At 35.5% G+C, this 20,767-nt stretch overlaps 9 protein-coding genes across 9 annotated transcripts; 3 read left to right on the top strand and 6 right to left on the bottom strand.

Moving 5' to 3' along the window:
- Nucleotides 1–167: 167 nt before the first annotated feature.
- Nucleotides 168–1,337, bottom strand: DFA_00206 (uncharacterized protein; the record flags this gene model as incomplete). The annotated part of the gene is made up of 1 exon (XM_004357865.1): nt 168–1,337. One exon carries the CDS (start codon nt 1,335–1,337, stop codon nt 168–170), a length of 1,170 nt encoding a protein of 389 aa, XP_004357922.1.
- A 554-nt stretch (nt 1,338–1,891) lies between these two features.
- On the bottom strand, nt 1,892–2,337 carry DFA_00205 (uncharacterized protein; the record flags this gene model as incomplete). Its single annotated transcript, XM_004357864.1, has 2 exons — nt 1,892–2,267; nt 2,327–2,337. The coding sequence occupies 2 exons, from the start codon at nt 2,335–2,337 to the stop codon at nt 1,892–1,894; spliced, it is 387 nt and encodes a 128-aa protein (XP_004357921.1).
- A 244-nt stretch (nt 2,338–2,581) lies between these two features.
- DFA_00204 (uncharacterized protein) lies at nt 2,582–3,571 on the top strand (the record flags this gene model as incomplete). The annotated part of the gene is made up of 1 exon (XM_004357863.1): nt 2,582–3,571. One exon carries the CDS (start codon nt 2,582–2,584, stop codon nt 3,569–3,571), a length of 990 nt encoding a protein of 329 aa, XP_004357920.1.
- A 145-nt stretch (nt 3,572–3,716) lies between these two features.
- Nucleotides 3,717–5,382, bottom strand: DFA_00203 (Debranching enzyme; the record flags this gene model as incomplete). Its single annotated transcript, XM_004357862.1, has 3 exons — nt 3,717–4,212; nt 4,315–5,303; nt 5,377–5,382. The coding sequence occupies 3 exons, from the start codon at nt 5,380–5,382 to the stop codon at nt 3,717–3,719; spliced, it is 1,491 nt and encodes a 496-aa protein (XP_004357919.1).
- A 364-nt stretch (nt 5,383–5,746) lies between these two features.
- On the top strand, nt 5,747–8,584 carry DFA_00202 (uncharacterized protein; the record flags this gene model as incomplete). Its single annotated transcript, XM_004357861.1, has 7 exons — nt 5,747–5,841; nt 5,913–6,132; nt 6,198–6,386; nt 6,460–6,843; nt 6,912–7,271; nt 7,457–8,423; nt 8,559–8,584. The coding sequence occupies 7 exons, from the start codon at nt 5,747–5,749 to the stop codon at nt 8,582–8,584; spliced, it is 2,241 nt and encodes a 746-aa protein (XP_004357918.1).
- An 877-nt stretch (nt 8,585–9,461) lies between these two features.
- On the top strand, nt 9,462–12,250 carry DFA_00201 (uncharacterized protein; the record flags this gene model as incomplete). The annotated part of the gene is made up of 7 exons (XM_004357860.1): nt 9,462–9,828; nt 10,339–10,790; nt 10,871–11,082; nt 11,294–11,546; nt 11,609–11,695; nt 11,779–12,174; nt 12,212–12,250. The coding sequence occupies 7 exons, from the start codon at nt 9,462–9,464 to the stop codon at nt 12,248–12,250; spliced, it is 1,806 nt and encodes a 601-aa protein (XP_004357917.1).
- An 880-nt stretch (nt 12,251–13,130) lies between these two features.
- carB (G-protein-coupled receptor) lies at nt 13,131–14,530 on the bottom strand (the record flags this gene model as incomplete). The annotated part of the gene is made up of 3 exons (XM_004357859.1): nt 13,131–13,956; nt 14,041–14,137; nt 14,236–14,530. 3 exons carry the CDS (start codon nt 14,528–14,530, stop codon nt 13,131–13,133), a joined length of 1,218 nt encoding a protein of 405 aa, XP_004357916.1.
- A 1,462-nt stretch (nt 14,531–15,992) lies between these two features.
- DFA_00199 (uncharacterized protein) lies at nt 15,993–17,351 on the bottom strand (the record flags this gene model as incomplete). The annotated part of the gene is made up of 3 exons (XM_004357858.1): nt 15,993–16,548; nt 16,735–17,198; nt 17,229–17,351. 3 exons carry the CDS (start codon nt 17,349–17,351, stop codon nt 15,993–15,995), a joined length of 1,143 nt encoding a protein of 380 aa, XP_004357915.1.
- A 394-nt stretch (nt 17,352–17,745) lies between these two features.
- On the bottom strand, nt 17,746–19,633 carry DFA_00198 (RNA-binding region RNP-1 domain-containing protein; the record flags this gene model as incomplete). Its single annotated transcript, XM_004357857.1, has 3 exons — nt 17,746–18,181; nt 19,019–19,188; nt 19,340–19,633. 3 exons carry the CDS (start codon nt 19,631–19,633, stop codon nt 17,746–17,748), a joined length of 900 nt encoding a protein of 299 aa, XP_004357914.1.
- Nucleotides 19,634–20,767: the final 1,134 nt, after the last annotated feature.

Below are 20,767 nucleotides of genomic sequence, written 5' to 3'. Positions count from 1 at the left end.
TAATAAAGTTGGTTGATTCAATAATAATGAACACTAGAGCGAGTGTTAATTTTGATTTATTAATCATTAAAATTAGAATATTTCCCACATGCGATCTCTAAGCGTATTAAATTTTTATTGATTTTCTTTAAATTGTAATTACAAAAGATTATTTATTATTTATTTATTTATTGTACAACTTCCAAAGCAGTAATGAACCATTTATATTCTGATTTATTCCAAAGTGCAGGCAACAATTTTCTGATGAGACCTGGGATAGACTTGTTGATTGATTTGCCAACGACCTTGTCGTTCTTGGCGAGATCGATCATACCGCAGAACCCAAACTTGGCCATTGGCTCACTCTTGACGCGCTTGTGGATAAGATCACCTGTTTTAATTTGTTCCGATTTGTCAAGTGTCAGGCAAAGTGGGATAAGGAGTTTCTCTTCGTCGACAAAGTGCGACATGACCGACACGACAATTCGATAATGTACATCTTGCAAACGCGCAAGTAGCGGTGCAAAGGTGTCAGAGTCGGCAGTCAGCGTATTATCAGTGTCCAACTCTGTGAGAGTGTCTTGCAACTCTTTAGAGAGGTCTTCCCAACCGTGGTGTTGCTCGGTCATGGCACCATCGAGAATGTCCTTGGTCTCTGGTTTGAGAGCTGCCAACCATGGCCATACAATATCGTCTTCGTGGAGGTGGTGACTCTTGAGCCATTGGTCGCAGGCTCGAATGGCACGGACGACTTCTTTGACCTCTTTGTTGGTCTTGGGTGTCCAGTTGCTATTGATCTTCTTCTCGATGAGCATGTAGAGACGTCTGCATACTGCATGTGTCCACAACCAACCGGCCATATGGAAGTTTGGATGATCAAATGTCTCTTGGTAATCTACTCCAGTTTCACAATTAATTGGTGTTCTTTCCACTACTGTAGTAGTCGTAGTAGTAGTGGTTGATGACGATGTTGGTGTCTTGATCTCTGAGACCTCAGCTCCAGCTGGGGCTCTCAAAGCTGGAACATCCAAAAACTCTTGAGCAACTACAACAATGGTTGGTGTTGTAATGACTGTTTGTTGTTCCTCTTCTGGAGCTAGGGTGGTGGCAGCTGTCACCACGACTGGTTCAACTGGTTCAGCTGCGACAACATCCTCCCCAACCACTGTTGTTGCAACAGTAGTCTCTGGGACAGTCGTAGTTGTCTCTGGAGCAGTGGTGGTTGTCTCTGGAACAGAGGTAGTTGTCTCTGTCTCTGGAACGGTGGTTGTCTCTGGAGCAGATTCAGTGTTGACTTGCTCTTCAACAGTGGTTGGTGCAACAGTCGATTCTGGTTCTGGTTGTGTTGTAGATTCCATTATTGTTGTTGTTGTTTTATATTATAAATATATATATATCTAGGTAATTATACAAAGAGGCTTGTAACTGTAAAATGAAACAGTAATGTGAATATTATATAAACAACGAGTAATAGTGATATAGTATTTGTACAATAGTAATATATATATATATATATATAATTATAAAGGATGTGTAGTAAAACTAAAAGAGAATCATTCGTATCATAGGTCTGTTGTTGTGTTGACTGTCTTTCCTTCCTCCTCGGAATCTATGTTGTGTTTAAACGGAACACGATCAGATGAGTTCCCAATGACCTCCCTGCCTCTGTCTCCAATCCAACGGTTTGAAAAAAAAAAAAAAAAAAAAAAAAGAGACAGACAGAACCAACACCTTAACCATCGGATCTAGCTCAACACAATGCTCTTGCGTTGTGTCGGTTGGACCAGCTGATAATAACTATGACTAAATATAGTTTTACATATCACCACCACCATATGTGATAGCACCGCTCGATTGATTGATTTAATAAATAATAAATAATAAATAATAAATAATAAATTGTAGATAGATTTTAATTTAATTTAGAAGATGGAAAGAATAAAGCCAACCAAATAGTTTGTTGAGTTGTATCGGTCTTTGCAACACGATGTTTTAAATGAGCAGGTATTTGCACATATGATCCTGGAACGAGGTCAATCATTCTTGTCGAGGTGGGTGTCTTGTCATCTTTGATCTCCAATGAAGCACTTCCTTTGATCAAAAACACCCATTCCTCTTGTTCTTGGTCATACCAAAAGTCGTCGGGTGAGCATTGTCCATTCGATACGATTCTTTCAATCTTGATACCCTGTTTGTCAAATAACGATTCAAACACTTCATCGCCATCGGTCTTGACTACAGGTACATTGTCCAATAGATTACCAACGTTGCTATATTCAATCACTCCTCTGCAAAATGAATAGACAGTCTATTAGTACAACATCATACTATTAAGGTAAAAACCTACCTTTTATTCATTCTTTACAGAATGTATGAAATAAAGGTCATTGGAAATATGGGCAAATGCTCAAATTTGTAGCTTTAATATTAACTTAATTTTATTTTAATTTTATTTCCCCTCTGCTAATATTATCAGAGTTTTTTATTCTTTCACTTATTAAAAATACCCAGAATAACATGTTATAGAAATAAAAGACAGAATCTTTGCGTAAACAAATACTATATCGCTACTACTACTACTACTATACTACCCAGTATCGCAATGGTCAAAAAATCAAGTCACGGACGTGCTCTGTCACAAGTTGACTCGCAACCAACAACAGAATATACACCAACAGAGAATACACAACCTCCTCCCATCCAACAACATATTCAGTCCCCGGCTCATCAAGTAAACATGGCCACAGTTGTCAAGGTTGGCATGTTGGAGGTTAAAACTTTAGAGCAGGAAAACACAATCGTTGGGCAAAGAAACACTTTATCAGAACAAGGAAAGAAAATTGTAGAGCTGGAGGTGATGGTCACCGATCAAGGCAAATCAATCGTTGCACAAGGCAAGAAAATCGTTGCGCAAGGCAAGACAACCATTGAGCAAAGAAACACTATATCAGAACAAGGAAAGAAAATTGTAGAGCTGGAGGTGATGGTCACCGATCAAGGCAAATCAATCGTTGCACAAGGCAAGAAAATCGTTGAGCAAAGAAACACTATATCAGAACAAGGAAAGAAAATTGTAGAGCTGGAGGTGACGATAGATGAGATGAAAGTAGAGAATGTAACGCAACAAAAGAATATGGAAACCAAGTACGATACTCTTTTGAGTATGGTGAATGGACTTACCTCAAAGACTCAAAAGCTCGAGGATTACAATCAATACCTCACCAATGAAAGAATCAATATTGAGAATGAATTGATTCTTGGAGAATTGGCAATTCAATTGGAAAAGGCAGTCTGTAAGGATATGAAAATCAAATCACACACCTTTGCAGAGTTGGAAAGAGCCAACATCACCTCTTGGGATACATCAAAGGCTCAATTCGGACTTGATGATAGGGTCTTACGAGCAGTCATCAGATTAAAGGATCTTCGTCTCAATGCCGCACACCCTCATGTTATTAATGGGTCCCCTATCACCAAGTCTGTGATCATGGAAGTTGCTCCAAAGTATTCCAGAATATGCAGCGTAGAAACAATAGAGAAAATGGTAGATTTACTTTCATCATTTAATGGTCCATCGAACTTGTACCAATAATTTTGTATATATTATAATTAATTTCACTATAAATTCATTTGGATTATTTAATAAATTTACATCGCAATGTGTTATGATGGTCATGTTTCATGAACCAATTACATAGTTTTTTAATATTTAATAGAATCTTTAATCCCATTTATTATTAAAGATCATCCAAATCAATTTCAGATTCGTCTTTAAACTTTTTAGATGTTTGATCCATTGATATTCTTTGCATTTTGGTTGCTTGACTTGTTTCTTCATCTGCATTATTATTATTATTATTATTAATATTATTATTATTATTATTATTATTATTATTAATGGTTGATATTAAATTTGATTGAGAAAAAGTTTCAACATTTAATTTGGATAATGTTGATGCATCGATTGGATCATTACCACAAACAATTGCAATAAGGTGACTCAATACAATCGGTTGAGGATTAGGGAACCGAGGTGCTAAAAATGGTAATGGATTGTTTGGATTGCTTGGATCAAATGCCAATGTATTGGCCACAAAATTCGATTGACTTATTTCCATTGCATCTTCATCCTTTATCGTTGACAAATCCACTCCATCATCCAATTGATTCTTTAATTTATAAATTGTTTTAAATCTAAGTTTAATATGTTCTATTTCTTCTTTTGTACAAAGTCTAAAATAAAATTAATTAAAAAATAGAGGGTCAATAAATATTGAATCAAACGGGTCATATATGTATGTATACAAACAAACAAATAAATAAAAACAAACATACTTTTTAAAAGAATTCTTGTCAAGTGGAGTTGGGAAATGATTGTTATGATTGGCTGTAATTAATTTTGTTTTGTTTAATATACATAACCATTGTGCATCATATACAAGTTTTGGTGAAGAGGATGGTGATGATTGTTGGCTTGTTGTTGTTGTTGTTGTTGTTGTTGATGGGTCAATATCTAAAATTTGAAGAAAATCTCTGTCTGGTAACACCTTGTCCAAAGCAAGAAACTTGGTTGTTTTAGGTTCACTTGTTTCAGTGGTCGGACCATTTGGATGAGGATATACAGCACCCCATTTAACATGAAGATGTGCAGAGAACCAATACCGAGGACACAGTGTTTTGAGTATCTGCATGTTTGGAGGACTACCAAGTAGATCACCATCCTGTGCAAGATGTTTCTTCATTCTATACAATCTCTGTTTATCACCATAGTTTATGATTCCTTGAGGCCAGTCATGTGAGAATGCAATGTCGATACGCTGTGTAGATGGTAGAGAGGCGATATCTAGCATTTTGAGTACATCAATCTCTCTAATATGATAGATTGATCGCATTGTACTAGAGTTGAGTGGTTGTTGTTCAAAATGTCCTTTTTGGTAGTCGTGATCTTTGTAGATACCCGATACACCGGCTATACGCAGTCCACCCACACTGACGACACTTGCACGACCCATATAGTAGATATTGTGACACAACCAGCCACCATTCTCTAGCTCTGAAAAGTAACTGGAGCTCTCGTGGTTGCCACCAATCACCAGAGTCAGTATCGGTGCCACCAAACGTCCACTATAGTAGTGATGGAAGCACCCCAGAGCTCTGTACTTGTCGGGTACAGCCAACGACAACAAATCATGTTGATTTCTAATAGCTTCATAGTCTCCACAACAAATCAACAAATCAATCTTTGTATTGGTAGTATTCTCTATATGCACCAATGAATTATAAATAGTTTCAATCTCTCCATGACAACATCCCTCTATTGCTACCTATATACATATAACACGATCAATTAGTACTCTATATAACATCAATACATAACACATGTGTTCTTTAACATACTTTCATAACTTTATAAATATATTAATAAATAAATAAATAAATAAATATAATATATTATATTATCTCTTTCGCGAAACTCAAATGATACAAAGGTGTGGAAGTTCATTTTAATTTATGTTTTTCAAATTTTCATCTTCAACTCGAGTTGGCGCTCTTTTGCAATGATGGTGTTTTTGCCGGTACTTTTTCAAATTTAAATCATACTACCTTATTTACTTACTTTACACGTATATATATTTATAAGATAGATAGATTTAGAATAAGATAGATAGAGTATAGAGTATAGAGAGAAAAAGAGAGACAACTTCTGAACAAATTTAATTTAATATAATTATTATATAATCAATTTTAATGATTCTAAAATCAAGTAATGGAAGACGGAATCAAAGACTTGTTAAAGAGAACAGTAAAGATATGGGATGAATTAGGAGCTGAACAACCATATAGAAAAGAGCATTTTGAACAGTATGTATTGTAATTAATTAATTAGTTAGTAATTAGATAGTTTGTACAATACTAATCATTTGAATCTGTAGATTATCAAGTCAGGTCATATTACTTTATCAATCATTGTTAAAGAGAGAAGAGAAATATAAAGATGATGTAATCAAAGATATAATAGGTGGATTAGAGACTATATGTTCAATGTCGACAGAGTTGGGTGAGACTGTCAAAGATTTGAACAAACCATTACAAGCAATGACCCTATTACAACGTGTATCTTTTATCCAAACTCAACTTGGTTTATTGAAAAAGGTATGTAAATATTAATAATAATACTATTATTTGTTGAATATATTAACCATTCCTATACTCTTTAGAGAACCGAAGATAGAGCAGTGATTATTGAAGACTTGGAATCAAAGATTGAAGAGTATTCAAGGGATTTGGAAATCAAAGATGTTGTCAATGCCAGCCGAGTCAATGAGAGTGAAATCAATGGCAACGATTATTCAATGGAAAAGATATCATCACTTCAAAAGAAAGTAAAGAAACTTCAACAACAAAGAGTATGTTCATTGAAACAAATAACCTGGAATCAAAATTAATATTTAATATTTATTATTTTATGTTTATGTTTAGAATGAATCATTTATAAAAGTTAGAGATTTATCAATTCAAATTGTAGAGTTGTGGACTGAATTGAGAATTGCACCAGAGACTGAATTTGAAAAGGCAATTACAAAGATGGCATTGACTGAATACAACAATAGTAGTGGTGGTAGTGAAGGTGCAGGTGCAGTCATGATTGATATCGTATCACCATTATCATTGAGCACCAGCACTGTTGTAGCATTGGATCAAAAGATTGTCAAGTTGGCAATCATCAGAAAGGAGAATGAAGCATTGGTATCAGACTATGCAAAAAAGATAACTGCTTTGTGGGACAAGTTGTCCATACCAGAGGATGAACGTGAATCTTTCTTTGGTAAAACTGCTGGTCTTGGTCTTGATGTTATTGAAGCTGTAAGCAAAATGAAATGATAATATTGAATATACATATTAATTTATTTTTATTTATTCATTTTGTTTAGTGCCAAGAAGAATTAACAAGAGTTGAAGATATTAGAAGATTGGGATTAGGAAGATTTATAAATAATGCAAGAGAGAAACTTGGGGAAATGTACGCGATGATTCGTTGGCCACCCGAAAAGGTCGATGAGTTTATCGATGCCGTCGGGTTCCCAGAAGTGTCAGAGGAAATGTTGGACGCACTCGAAAACGAACACCAACGCACATCTGAACTCTACCAATTATCCATACCAATGTTTTCATTGATTGAAAAGAGAGAAACTATCAGAAACCAAAAGATTAATTACGAACAAAATGTACTCGGGGACAAGGAACGTTTATTAAGTAAAAAGTTTGATCGTTCAAGATTCCAAGAGGAAAAGGTAACCATAAACATATAATAATATACAATAATGATGTTTTATTAATTATATTTTGTTTGTTTGTTTAGTTACGAAAAGAATTCCAAAAATTACCAATGGTAGAAGAGAAATTAAAAAATGAACTTGTCGAGTGGCAACAGACGCATGGGGAACCATTCAACTATGAAGGATTCAATTATTTAGAGTTGATGCAACAACAACAGGATCATGAAAAGCGTATCAAGGAATCAGAGAAAATAAGAAAGGCCATGGGGAAGAGTGATAGTACTAAATCAAATCCTTCTTCCTCTTCTTCTTCAAGTACTAGTAGCGGTATTAGTAGTGTTTCCTCTTCCAAACCAGTTCCATCTATTCCTTCAAATTCAACGTCATCTTCTTCATCTTCATCATCATCATCATCATCATCATCTGTAAAATTCTCATCCTTTTCAACTTCATCCACTAGTTCGTCTAGTTCATCATCAACGTCATCTTTTTCAACATCTTTACCAAAAACACCAAATGGCAAACAAACCATTGCATCATCTGTGAATAGTCAACAACAACAACCACCCAAACCATCAACACCATCAACACCAAAGACACCAAGAATAGCGGCCATTAAACAACAGGAATTGATGCAGTCTCCGTACAAGGCAACCTCGTCGTCGTCGGCCAAGTCATCGGCCATTAAAAAGACTACAGCAACAGTGGTAACACCCAAACCACAACCAACGTCTGTACGCGCACCATTGTCACCTTTGACCAACCATATGATCAACCATACGGGTACCACCGCTTCAGCTACTGCTGCCAGCAGCGGCAAGAAAAAGGTGGTTGTGATTGCAGCCGCACCCAGTAGCAGCACCCACAACCTCTCGGCCAACGGTCTCATTAAAAAGAAATTGGCTTCTCCCAAATCAACGACCAAGCCACCTACAACTGTCAAAACAATCACAATCAAACAACAACAACCCTCCAACAAAGAATCACAAACGTCGTCGTCCTCCTCGTTGCAATCACCAGCAAGTAAATCCAAAATCCCAACTTCCAGTAGTAGTAGTAGTGCTGGACGTAATCGCACACCTCAAAAAACACCAGTGATTATATCGTCGTCACGACCACTCCTTTTTAATGACCAATCAATTGTTTGTCATCATCAATACAATGATGGTGATTTAATTATGAATGATAGTTGTTTATAACCAAACCACCATCAACACAACAATGAATTAAAATTAAGATATATATGTTTATTTATAACAAGAACAAGTACTCAATATAGTTATTATTATTATTATTTTTAAGGATTCGGTATTACCCCAAAGAGATGAATTCTTTTGATTTCTGCATCATAATACATTATTATTATTACTCTAATATTAAATGAATAATTATGTGGAGTGGAATACAATGACAATAGGTATTTTGACAATATCGTACTATCTGGTTGGAGTGGGCATCGAAAGAATGATACCACCATCCTTTTTGACCCCCCTAGTCCACTATTTTGATTACAAGGGAATAAAATATTTTAACACAGCACTTGATTTCAATTCATATGATTATTCATACGTACACATTTGAAGTAGATTTTGGAGGGAGGAATCAGTTAATGGTGTGAAACAAAGTGTAAATAAAATAAAATGGATCTATCTGTAGATTCAATTAAATTCAATACCTTGGCTTGTTGTTTGATTGATTGATTGTTTGTTTGGTTGTTTGTTGTGCTGTACGATATCGATATCGTATAGTATAGTTTTGTTTTAAATTCATGTTGTTGTTCACTCTCACCCCAGACAATCCTGGCGATTGGACGGTACCCAGTATTGGTGTGTTGATGGCCAAGAGCAGTGGTAATGGTGTATGCACCAGGACGGATTGGAGAAAGAGTATATCTTCCTGTTACATCAGAGGTGGTAGAGATGGTGGGGTACCGTCCAATCGCCGTCGGCTCTACTAAAACTAGTCTATTCAGAGTCTCTCCTGCCACTGACAAGGATTGGGTTGAGAGTTGGGACGCCAACAAAACTAGATTTGTAAATAGTTTATTCAACTTTGTAATGAAACCAATTTAAAAAAAATAATAAATAAATCAAACAATCTTTTTTTTAAAATATTTTTTTTGAACCGACCGACAAACGAAATATGATCAATCATATTCACATGATCATTGATCTTTTCATACATTTGAACAACAACACAGAAAGAATGATTGGTTTAATCCCTGATGAGATGGAATGGGAAGATGAAGTACAGGTCGTAAACATCACCCATCAGATTCAACCAATTCTATCAACAACGTTGTCAAGATCACTCACGTGGTTGCATTTAGGGTCAGAGTTTAATGAGCGAATAGCAAAGGGCTCTCTACCTCACACTCTAACTCAATTGTCATTTGGAAAGTGGTTTAATCAGCCTCTAAATGGGGTGTTGCCGACGCAGTTACTAACTCTTCATCTTGGATCAGACTTTAATCAACCATTCACCGCAGGGTCTCTACCAGACTCAATCAAAGAACTAAAATTTGGATATTCATTCAACCAACCTTTGTATCAAGCGATAGAAGGAATGTTTAGTATGGTGCTACCTAAATATTTGGAGTCGTTGGAGCTTGGTTTCTCATTTAATTGTCGGATCCCTCCATCAACCTTGCCCTCGACTCTACAGGAACTCCAGTTTGGAAAGAGCTTCAATACCCACCTTGAACTTGGGTCATTACCAGGATCTCTTGTTTCACTGGCTTTTGATTCAAAGTATAGTATGGATCTAACCTCTAAAATACTTCCACCCAACCTACAATACTTGGAGCTTTGTACACATTTCAGTCAGAGTCTAGAAGAAAATCAACTCCCATCATCATTGGCCACTCTTGGGATATATTATAATCGCGAACAGTCTCCACAACAAAGACTACTATCGACAAGATTCCGAGAAGTATCGTGTGAAATACCATTGGACATTATTGGGTTGGAATCCCTCAAAGTTTTTATGGTTGGACCTATTCAACTTTTGGATTTGGTTCGACCAAAGTTTGGAAACAAATCATCTTTTTGTGTGGAGAACAGCCATCAATCCCTATTTCAAGTATCCGTCTCCATTTGGTCAAAAATTATGCAAGGAGAGAGAAAGCCTTTCCAGATTTTGAACAAAACCGCATCAAATATACTCGTTGTCATTCATTACCAAGATGCACTTGGAGGGATCTGTCAATCGATTCATTTTAAATTGGACACTCATGAAAGAGAAAGGATGGTGTATGGACCAAATGCAAACACCATTGCCGTTGGTCTCATCACGCTGGACAACTCAGCCCCCAGAACCATAAACTATTTCTTTTTTGACAAACTCCAAGAATGTGATCTAGTCATTCGGGACGCCGAGTGTGACGGTGATTCCCAAACACCTGCCACCACAATCGCAAAGGATCATTTTTACAACCCTATTGTATTGGACCAAAAATCCTACTACCGATTGTTTTACTTTCAAGATTCATCAAACAAAGTATCTTTGGTCATAACAGAGGATTTATGTAATTTGGTAAGTAAATTTAATTTAATATCTTATGGTCCACAGGATCCTGTGATTGGCTATTTCAACTAAATTTTTTCCAACTATAGTATGTCCTCAAAGAGGTTGATTATTCTCTATCTTTAAGATTGTATGAAAGTGCCTTTAATGAAATCAAGGCAATGAAGTTGTTAGAAGGGCATCATAACTTTGTAGAATACGTCTATCACGAAGAGATAACAAACGAGAAAAAGATAAAGATATTGTTTGAATACTGTTTGAATGGAGATTTAAATGGATTGTATGACCGTGTTGTTGCTTTGTATGTACCAATTGATGAAAAGGAAAATAATTTCATATAAAGTTAACAAATTCATCTTAAGAAATAACCGATCATTTCCAAAAAATTATTTGTGGGTTGAAGAAAAGGTTATCTGGACAATTATTTCACAGTTACTCAAGATTTTGGAAGTACTCGAGTCCAAAAATATAGTGCATCTGGATATTAAACCTTTGAATATTTTTATTGACAGAAATGGAGGGTTGGTACTCGGTGATTTGGGATGTTGTAAGTTTATTGATCGACTCATCCAAGAAAAAAAAACAGGACAAGAAAAGTTGGATCAAGAGAAGCAAGACGAAAATATTACTTGTACTTTGAACAGCAAAAGAGTAGACCAACAAATAGACTGTTACGACGATGATGATGAGCCATCTGTAGTGATAACACCAGAACTCACAAGGATAGCTGAATTGACGAGAGGAACACTTGGATATTTATCACCAGTAAGAGAAATTTATTAATTATCATTCCAATCATTCAATCTAAAATTAATTTTGTGTTAAAGGAAACTATTCATAAACAATATGGAAAACCATGTGACATGTATTCAATTGGATCAACCATTCATAAATTATTAACATGGTATGAGAATGTAAAAAAAACAATAATTATTTATTAACCCAACTTCAATCAAGCCATCCTAGTGATGTTCATTTCCGTAAATTATTTTTAGAGAAAAATATAGTTAAAATATCACCAAAAAGGTATTCACAAGAACTTATTGATTTTGTAAATTGGTTGTTGATGGCTGATCCCGTTGAAAGGGGTTCTCTACAGGCGATTTTATATCACCAAAGAATCAAAAATGAACGACAAATGTCAATGGGCTACTATTTGAATATTCCCATCACTTGTCAATTCCCTCATTATATTACCAATCTAACCATCGATAGCCAAGTCAACAGCGACATTCGAGGAATGCTACCACCAACCATCACAGTCTTAAAATTATTAGGAAGATTTAATCAACCCATTGAAAAAGATATGCTTCCTCCCTCTCTATTGTTTTTAGAGTTTGGTGATTCATTTCAAAGCAATATCGAGCCAATGTCACTTCCAACTAGTTTAAAAGTTTTAATCTTCTCCTTTACTTATCCTCATCCTCTAGGAAGAAACATCGAGCACCTGGAAAACCTCAAGCATTTGAGTTATTTCCAGCTCATTCCAACTTTTTATCATTTTCCTTCATCTCTTGGTAGCATCACCACCACCCCCGACAATATTTTTGGAATTCATATATCCATGCCACATTTAATTGTATTTGCCCATCACCATCAAAATGACCAAGACACTAACAAGATAAAAGGTGAACTACCTCTTGAATCATCAATGGGAAAGGTATTTTTAATCATTGACTACCAAGATTATGGTCTTGGAGAACTAATGTAGGTACTTTTGAAACACTAAACACTAGCCAATCTAAATTAACCTAACCAAAACACAAAAAAGATATACTAGTCAAGGAAGAGAATGGAGATCAAAAAATGCTACACTGAAAATTTCAAACAACCAAATTGGCCTGGTATCATATATCGATCATGGTATCTATCCCCACCTATTTATGCAAGTTTGTATTGAAAAGCAAGATATTGAAAGTATACCCTCTACTCCCATGACCCAAATTGCTTGGTATCCAGGTGCAGATGAAATTCACAAACAAGTATTTGAAAATGAAGAATATTTAAATTTTAGATTTGTTCCAAACCCCAATAATCATATCAATTGTCAGTTGCAAAGTAAGTATCGAGTTTTTGAGAATGAGCCAGCCAATAAGTTTATTAATAATAATACTTTTTTCGTCGATTTGACTAGATTTAATCACAGAAAAAGGTTATTATCAAGAACTGAGGAAAAAAAATAGGGTTGGTGGGACACTGTGGAATATGGTACCTCTCCCAAAAGAAACAAAATTATTCCCAAATAAATAAGCAATTATTGTTTTTTTTTTTAGAAAAAGGGTTTGTAATTATTTATTTACAATTGTTTAAGATTATATGATTTATTCTATTATTATTATTATTTATTATTTATACAGATGTACTTGGAATAGTTTGTTCATCTTGGGTTGAAATATCGGAAGTTGAAAGATTATTTAGATTATTATTATTTTGGTTATCGGTGGATGATTGATCATTTAAATGAATTCCAGACATTTCCAAAGAATGACTTTCTCCATCGCACGCTGAACTCAATGTATTGGTGACACATGTAATGTCGCTCTGTGGTGATTGGGAATCCAATGGAGGAGATCCAGAGCCGTCTGACGACGACGAAGAGGACGAACTCTTTTTCTTTTCTCTTCGATTGGCAAGAGTGATCTTTCTTCCTTGCCCCGTCTTGCTTCCATTCGATGTATCATTGTTGTGATCTATATTCTTTCGATAGTGATCGTATAGTTTATGGCCAAATCCAAAGAATACACATACAGCCAACACCTTGGAGCAAAAGAATCGCCACATGATGGGATTATTATAAATAAATACAAGTGATGCGTAAAAGCCGTGTGATACCGATAGATAGGTGTGTAAAACGTTGGTGGCATAGATATTAAGGTTGACAGCATTGAGAATACGATTGACGACGGCAAACACCCAGCAAATTAAAAATACAATGATATAGTTCACCAATTTGAATTGGTAGACGGCATGATGGTTTTCGTTTCGGACAAACTTGGAGTTGTGCATCACAACATAGGTGTAATGCGATGTCAATCCAACCAAAATGGCAGCAGCACCAAAAATCACAAAAAATGGAATATAAAATAATCCAAATCTGAAATAAACAAATTTAGTTCCAATCCAACACCAACTACCAACATTTGATACTATATTTGTTGATAACATTATAATTGTACTAAATAAAAATAGAAATTAAATTAATAAATTAATAAAATATAAAATATTGATTTAGATTTAGAATTGTAGGTTTCATACATACCTGATAGCTGGTAAACCCCAAGATACAACCATATAAATTATTTCAAATTTTCTTTGATTGATTTGTACTCGAGAAATTAATAAATAAATACTTAGAGCTAAAAATAGTTTAATTTAATTTAATTTAATTAGTTTACTACTAATGATAATGGTTTTAAATTGAATTTATATATATATGTGTATTTATTTCACATACCAAGACATAGTGTCCACATCCAACAACTGAATGAACCAAAATTAATGGAAGCAGCATAAAGATAACAAGCCCATTTTTTAGTTTTAAAGGCTGTTCCTTCTAGAGTGAGAGAAGTGGCAATGATATCTTTGAGAAATGATGTTGCACAAAAACAAGAAATGATCTTTGTGATGTGATTTCGAAGCAACTTTAACTTCCAAAATCCCAACAATACAACTGCACATCCTATCAAACTCGAGAAATCTGCCAACAATAGTAAAGCATAAATTAATCGGTTTTGTTGTTCGACGTTCATTGTGTCAAATATCAACAAACACCCAATTAGATTTGGAGATTAAAGATTAAAGATTAAAGATTAGATTTGATAAAGATTAGATTTATGATTAGATTTAACAAAAAAAAAAAAAAACAAAGATCTTGATGTATTTAAATCTATAAATATAGATTTTCTTTTAATGTCCTGTTGTTGTTGCTACTACTATACTGGTAAAAAGTAAACTAATTATTATAAAGATGGGTGAATGGGTAAAAGATTGAAAACAATGAATGATCAAAAGGTAAACAAGCAAGAAGAGAGTAATCAATCAATCAAGGAAGGAAGGAAGGTGGAACAAGGAAGGAAGATGATGATGATGAAAAAGATAAAAATGGAAGATTTAAATATGATATGTATATATTAATATATTGGATTATTAATATATTAATAAATTGCTGGATTAATTGTTAATTACTGATACTACTGCTGTTGCTGATGTTACTGTTTTTATGATGATGATGATGTTGATTAACAAAAGGTATACAAAAATAGTAGCCAATGATAACCAACTAACTACTAACTACTACTACTACTATGGTGATTAATCAACAATGGTCAACCACCACCACCAACACCACACACCTACCAAACACAATTCAATTAGAATGGTTAAGCAACCATTTAAATCATTAAAAATTAAAATCAACACATTCTCTTCTCTCTTGTTGTTACTGTTGTATGATCAGTGGGATGAATGCAATACCATTGGTGTGTTTGAGATGGTTGATTTTTTAAATCCAAAATTGTGTTTCTGATTATATATATATGTACCCCCTCCTCCTCTCTCCCTCCCTTGTATCCAAAAATATAACAACATTAATGTTTTGATCCTCGGTTGTGTGGTTTCACACAAAGATTTAATCAACAACAATGGTGATGATCAATTCGAAAACTCGAATGTCTCTTTGCAAACCACTCTAGCGGGGTGCACCTATATGACCATAATGGGGGGTAGGTTCGATGAGTTTGACCTTGAATCGTTCAAACAAGAAAGATATTTTTAAATTTAATTCCTTTTTATGTTCAATCACACAAACAAATAAAGAAAATGGAGGGGGTATGGTTTAAATCTATTTTTTGGTTGTGATGATATCATGCTTCATTGTGAGGGTGGGGGGGGTGTGTTGAAATGTTAGAGTAGATGTCAGTGGAAGGACATACACACTGTTTTCGAATCCCGAGATTGTATGCAAATGCTGGTTCAAATAATTTAAACCATCAGAGGTGACATGATCTTCGTTCGATGGTCGCAAATAAAATTAATTTGAACAGTTTGATTGTGCGGCGGTTGGGGACACCTCCACTTCAAGTGAGATGTACCCGAGATTAGCGACTCGACTCGACAACGGTTAAAGTTCAAGGGGGGAATCTAGAGAAGAAGATCTTCATTGTCATTGGCCAACTGAGTTCTTCTTTATTCTTTCTTGGTTCATATGTTGATTTAAATAATTGTAATAACTCTGTTACGATTTTCATAGGTTGTGACTTTGAATAGTTTGATGGTACGGGTGTTTGGAATCAACTCTACTTGACTTGAAACTAAACGAGCAAGATGTACTTGAGAGAGTGACTTGTTAAGACATATGGCTTGTGTTAGACTGATAAACTGTTGGTCAGTGAACTGTTTAAACTTGTCACGGATTTTGAGTCTAGCAAGGGATAGACTTGATTGAATAGCCTTGTGGAATGCCTCGTCTGGTACAAGACAAGTGATATCTTCAATACCCAATCTTTGTAGTTTCTTGTTGTCCGACACAAATGCAGTCATTGCCTTGACAAATACGTCTTGTGCTTTACGTGACAACTCGATATCCAGAGGTTCTCTATCTTTGGACTCTGCCATTTTTATGAGACGTAGAGATACAAGTGTGCGATTGTTGGCAAGTGCCAATGTAAACTGGTCGACTTGATTAGAGTAATGTTTGAATCGAATGATAGCGCGTATGCCTCGGACGGTAGGTGTAGCCAGTAAAAGAGCCATATCTTCTAGATCAACTCTATCATGTTCGATATGCACATTACCAAGCCATTGTGACAGTTTGAGTAATCCATTGTAACTCAGATGCATCGCACCCATTGTGATGGAACCCAAAAGGTTAATCTCTACTCGAGGGACGGGTGCAAGAGGTTTCAACCGATCGATCAGGTTGATGATTCGATCCATCCCCTCTTGACCATCATACCCATCGCCAATGAGCATCTCTGACACTGTAAACTTGTCCAACAACTCTGTCTGCAGCATCTCTTTGGCGTATCCATACAGAGCATCAAATCCTTGTGACAGAAATAATATAAGATTGACCTCGATGCAGTCATTGCGAGCATTCTTGATTTGTTTGACACGTGATAGTTGATTATTACTCTCCAACAATGCTACCAGTCCACCAGTAAATGTTATCTGTTCAATGTGACGCATAGTAGGTATCACCTCTACAAACTCTTCAATCGATTCATTTCTAAACACTGGGAATTGAATATGTACCAATTGGTATAGATTTGGGATTGCAAAAGGTGCTTCAAACACTGATACCAAGTGATTGACAGGTTTACCTCCCATATGCTTTTGCAATGACGACGAGACGTGGTATTGAACCACAGACATGCGATTATCTTGTGCTTGCAAATGACACCGTCTCGATACTGCGCTCTGAACAAAATCAAACCAATGTTTACATACTATTGCAAGAGTATAAACATCTGAAAGATTCCCCAAATGTGCTCTTGAGCAAAGATCATATACATCATTTTCAAATGCAAAGAATGATAGTATATGTGATTGTATGATTTTTGGTAATTCCATTAGCATAGCAAGTAGTAGTATTAGAGTAATAATATATTAATGTTTAAATAAACAAACAAGATAAGAATATTATCTATTATTATTTGTTGACATGTTCATGATCTTTGAAAAAAAGTATGAGGATATTTATTTATTTATTTTCACAAAAATAATAGTGGAAAAAAATGGATAATAATAATAAAAGATTGCCAATAACAACCTAATGGATTAATGATAATACTACTTGTTGAATAGTATTATAATTTTAATAGGTTGGTTTTAAGAAGAAAAAAAAAAATAAATGTGTTTTTATAGATGGGATAATGATGGGGATTATTGTTTTGTTTGTTTGTTTGTTTGTTGTGATGTTTGTTTTGTTTTGTTTGATTATTATTTGTTTTGTTTTTTTTTAGTTTTAACGTGGACTTACTCTACCATTCTCACCATTAGTTTCTCTTCTTGGTGAATATTTGGTTGGAGTTCTATCACGCTCACGTCTACCTCCACTTCTACTTCTACTTCTGTCACGCTCACGTCTACCTCCACTTCTGCTTCTACTTCTGTCACGATCACGTCTAGCACGTCCTCCACTTCTACTTCTGCTTCTGTCACGCTCACGTCTTCCTCCGCTTCTGCTTCTGCTTCTATCACGATCAGAACGTCTGTTACGATCTCTGCTTGGGGATCTACGACGATATGGGTGATAAGAGTCACCGCCTCTACGAGAGGACGAACGACAGTCACGTGCAATATGTCCGTATCCATTGCAGTTGTAACATTTAATGTCACGAGTTCTGTCATTGTCTCTTCCTCCTCCTCTACCTCCACCTCTATTATCTCTATCTCTATCTCTAAAAGGAATGGAAAAAAAAAGAATTAAAAAAGTATTAGTACTTGTATAGTTACGGGTCGTATAAAAAAGAGTATTGGTTGGTTGGTTGGATTGATTGAATTGAATTCTTCCTATGACCACTTGGAGGAGGAGGATGGCACTACTTCTACTCTACTATCGCTACTACTTCTACTACTGTTAGAGAGGCTCGCTCCGAGGTATCCTGAAAGGTCGCTCTTCCTTTTTCTGACAGGCCTGCGCACAAACAAATTTGGAAAGTGGATTGGATGGAAGTTGGTGGTGAATGGGGCTCTTTGACTCTTCGACTCTTGAGCAAGACAATGACACGACAAACACACAAACAAGGGAGGGGAGGGGAGGGTGGAACTGCTTCTGCTTCTGCTTCTGCTTTCTCTCTTTTGGAGGCGCTTGCAACCGCTGCTGACTGGCTCCTTTCTTTTCTTTTTTTCTTTTTCTTCTTCCGCCTTGGGAGTTGACCGACCGACCGACTCGACTGACTCTTTGACCTCTTTTCTTTACTTTGTTGGTTTTTTTTTTTTGAGATGGCGCAGTTGTTGGTTGTGGCTGGTAAATGGAATTGAATTGAATTGAATTGATAAGCCGGCTTCCATGGAAAAAGGTAAAAAAAAAAAAAGAAAAAACATGGGCTGGAGGCTTTCTATCTATCGAATCGTTTCCTTGATCATTCTATTCTCTCTCTTGGAATCGTCGCGACGATCGTTGTTGTTGATGTTGTTGTAGTTGGACCCTTGGTCTATATATCCGAGCTCCCTTTGATCTCTTTTTGTTGACTATTTCTTTTTCTTTTTTTTTTAAGTTTCTAGAAATACATTACCCTCTTGGACAGTTACGGGCCCAGTGACCACGACCACGGCACAAATAGCATTCATCAGATGATCTCTTTCTACCACCATGTGACTTTTGGACAATGAGTTTCTCGCCATCTACCTCCTTGCCATCCATCTCGTCAATGGCTTGGTTTGCGCTCTTTTCATTGTCAAATTCCTTTTAAGATAAAAAAGAAAAAAATCATATGATTAATATCTAGTACTTGTGTCTTCTTTCTACTGTTATTACTGCTACTGCTGCTGTTACTATTATTACTATTTACTATTATCTACTATTAACTATATTATATTGTTTTATGAATACATACAACAAAAGCAAAACCAGCTTTCATATCTAGACTTAAGATCTTTCCAAACTTTTTAAAGGTTTCTTCAAGATCCTTTTCACCAGTACGGCTTGAGAACTTGCCGACATAGATACGTCTTTCAGCCAAAGCGTCATCACGATCGCCTCCAGAGGCTGAACGAGAACGGTCACGGTCACGTGAACGCTCGCCAGAACGTTCTCTTGAACGATCACGTGAGTTTGAAGATCTACCACCACCGTTGTTGTTACCGTTGTGTGGTGATCTCTCTCTTGATCTACTTCTATCGTTATCCATTGTTGTTTTTTTTAATTATTAATTAATATATAAAATATAAAAAAGAAATAAAATAAAGAAAAGATTGTTGATGTGATGGTGAATGATATATAAAAAGATACAAAGTAGATACTATATTACTTTACTATGTGTGAAAAAGAGAGTAAAGGAATAAATAAATAAATATGTATTATTTATTACAACAAAAACCAGTCGACAAAACTAATGAACAGTAGAGCTAAAAACGTTCACAGTGAAGTAGCTGTCCGGACACACAAGAAAAATTCAAAAAAAAATAAAATTAAAAAAAACAAATGGTTTCTCACAGCTATCTCAAGAAGAAATCACTATGGTTGGTTCGAACACACAGTAGAAATAATAGTTTAAATAATATTTGTATAGGGTTATAAACTAAAGAAAAGAAATACAGCTACTTGAGTAATAAATAAATAAAGAGGGTGAGAAAGTAATAATTAAATAGACCCTTTCCCTTTGACGTGTCTCTTTTCCGGAACGGGCCAACGAATCATTCAGAGAGAGATAGCAACCTCTGGGAAAGACACCCTTCAAAGGTTGGTGCCCCCCTGTTGGGGTGTGTGATTGTAAAATTTTCAAAACCCCCAAAGAAAATAAATGCTCAAATCGATGACAAACCGAGGACTTCAGATTCACAGGGTGGGGCAACTGGGGCCACAACAACCAAAAAAAAACGATGATCACAACAAAACGAAACAACACCCACAACAGACAAACAATGAAATTTCGCCTTTATTAAAAAATGATATGAGGCACTTTATTAAAGAGACACACTGGTCAGGTCTTAATCATCATTCTTTATTCTACACTCTTCTCATATTATCTCTCATTCCTCTTAAACTAGTTGTACTAGCAACTATCATCATTCATATTATTTATTATTTATTTATTTATTTTATTTATCTTTATTCACATTCATTTATTCTTTAATTTTAACTCTTTATTGGTATGTGTAACACTCAAACAGAATTTGATTGATTGATTGATTGGAGAAGAGATCAACAAGAGGAAGAATCAAGTCACCACATCATCTATTGACGCTTCGGTCGGCCGTTTTGTGGGTGTGGTGTAGTTGGTGGGGAATTTGGATTGATCCTAACCCAAACTTGAATTTTTATT

Source organism: Cavenderia fasciculata, assembly GCF_000203815.1.
Source record: "Cavenderia fasciculata unplaced genomic scaffold Scf_Dfasci-F-a-11f03.f1-5, whole genome shotgun sequence".
In the NCBI taxonomy this organism is placed as follows: domain Eukaryota; phylum Evosea; class Eumycetozoa; order Acytosteliales; family Cavenderiaceae; genus Cavenderia; species Cavenderia fasciculata.
This window is presented reverse-complemented; position numbering and strand designations above follow the sequence as displayed.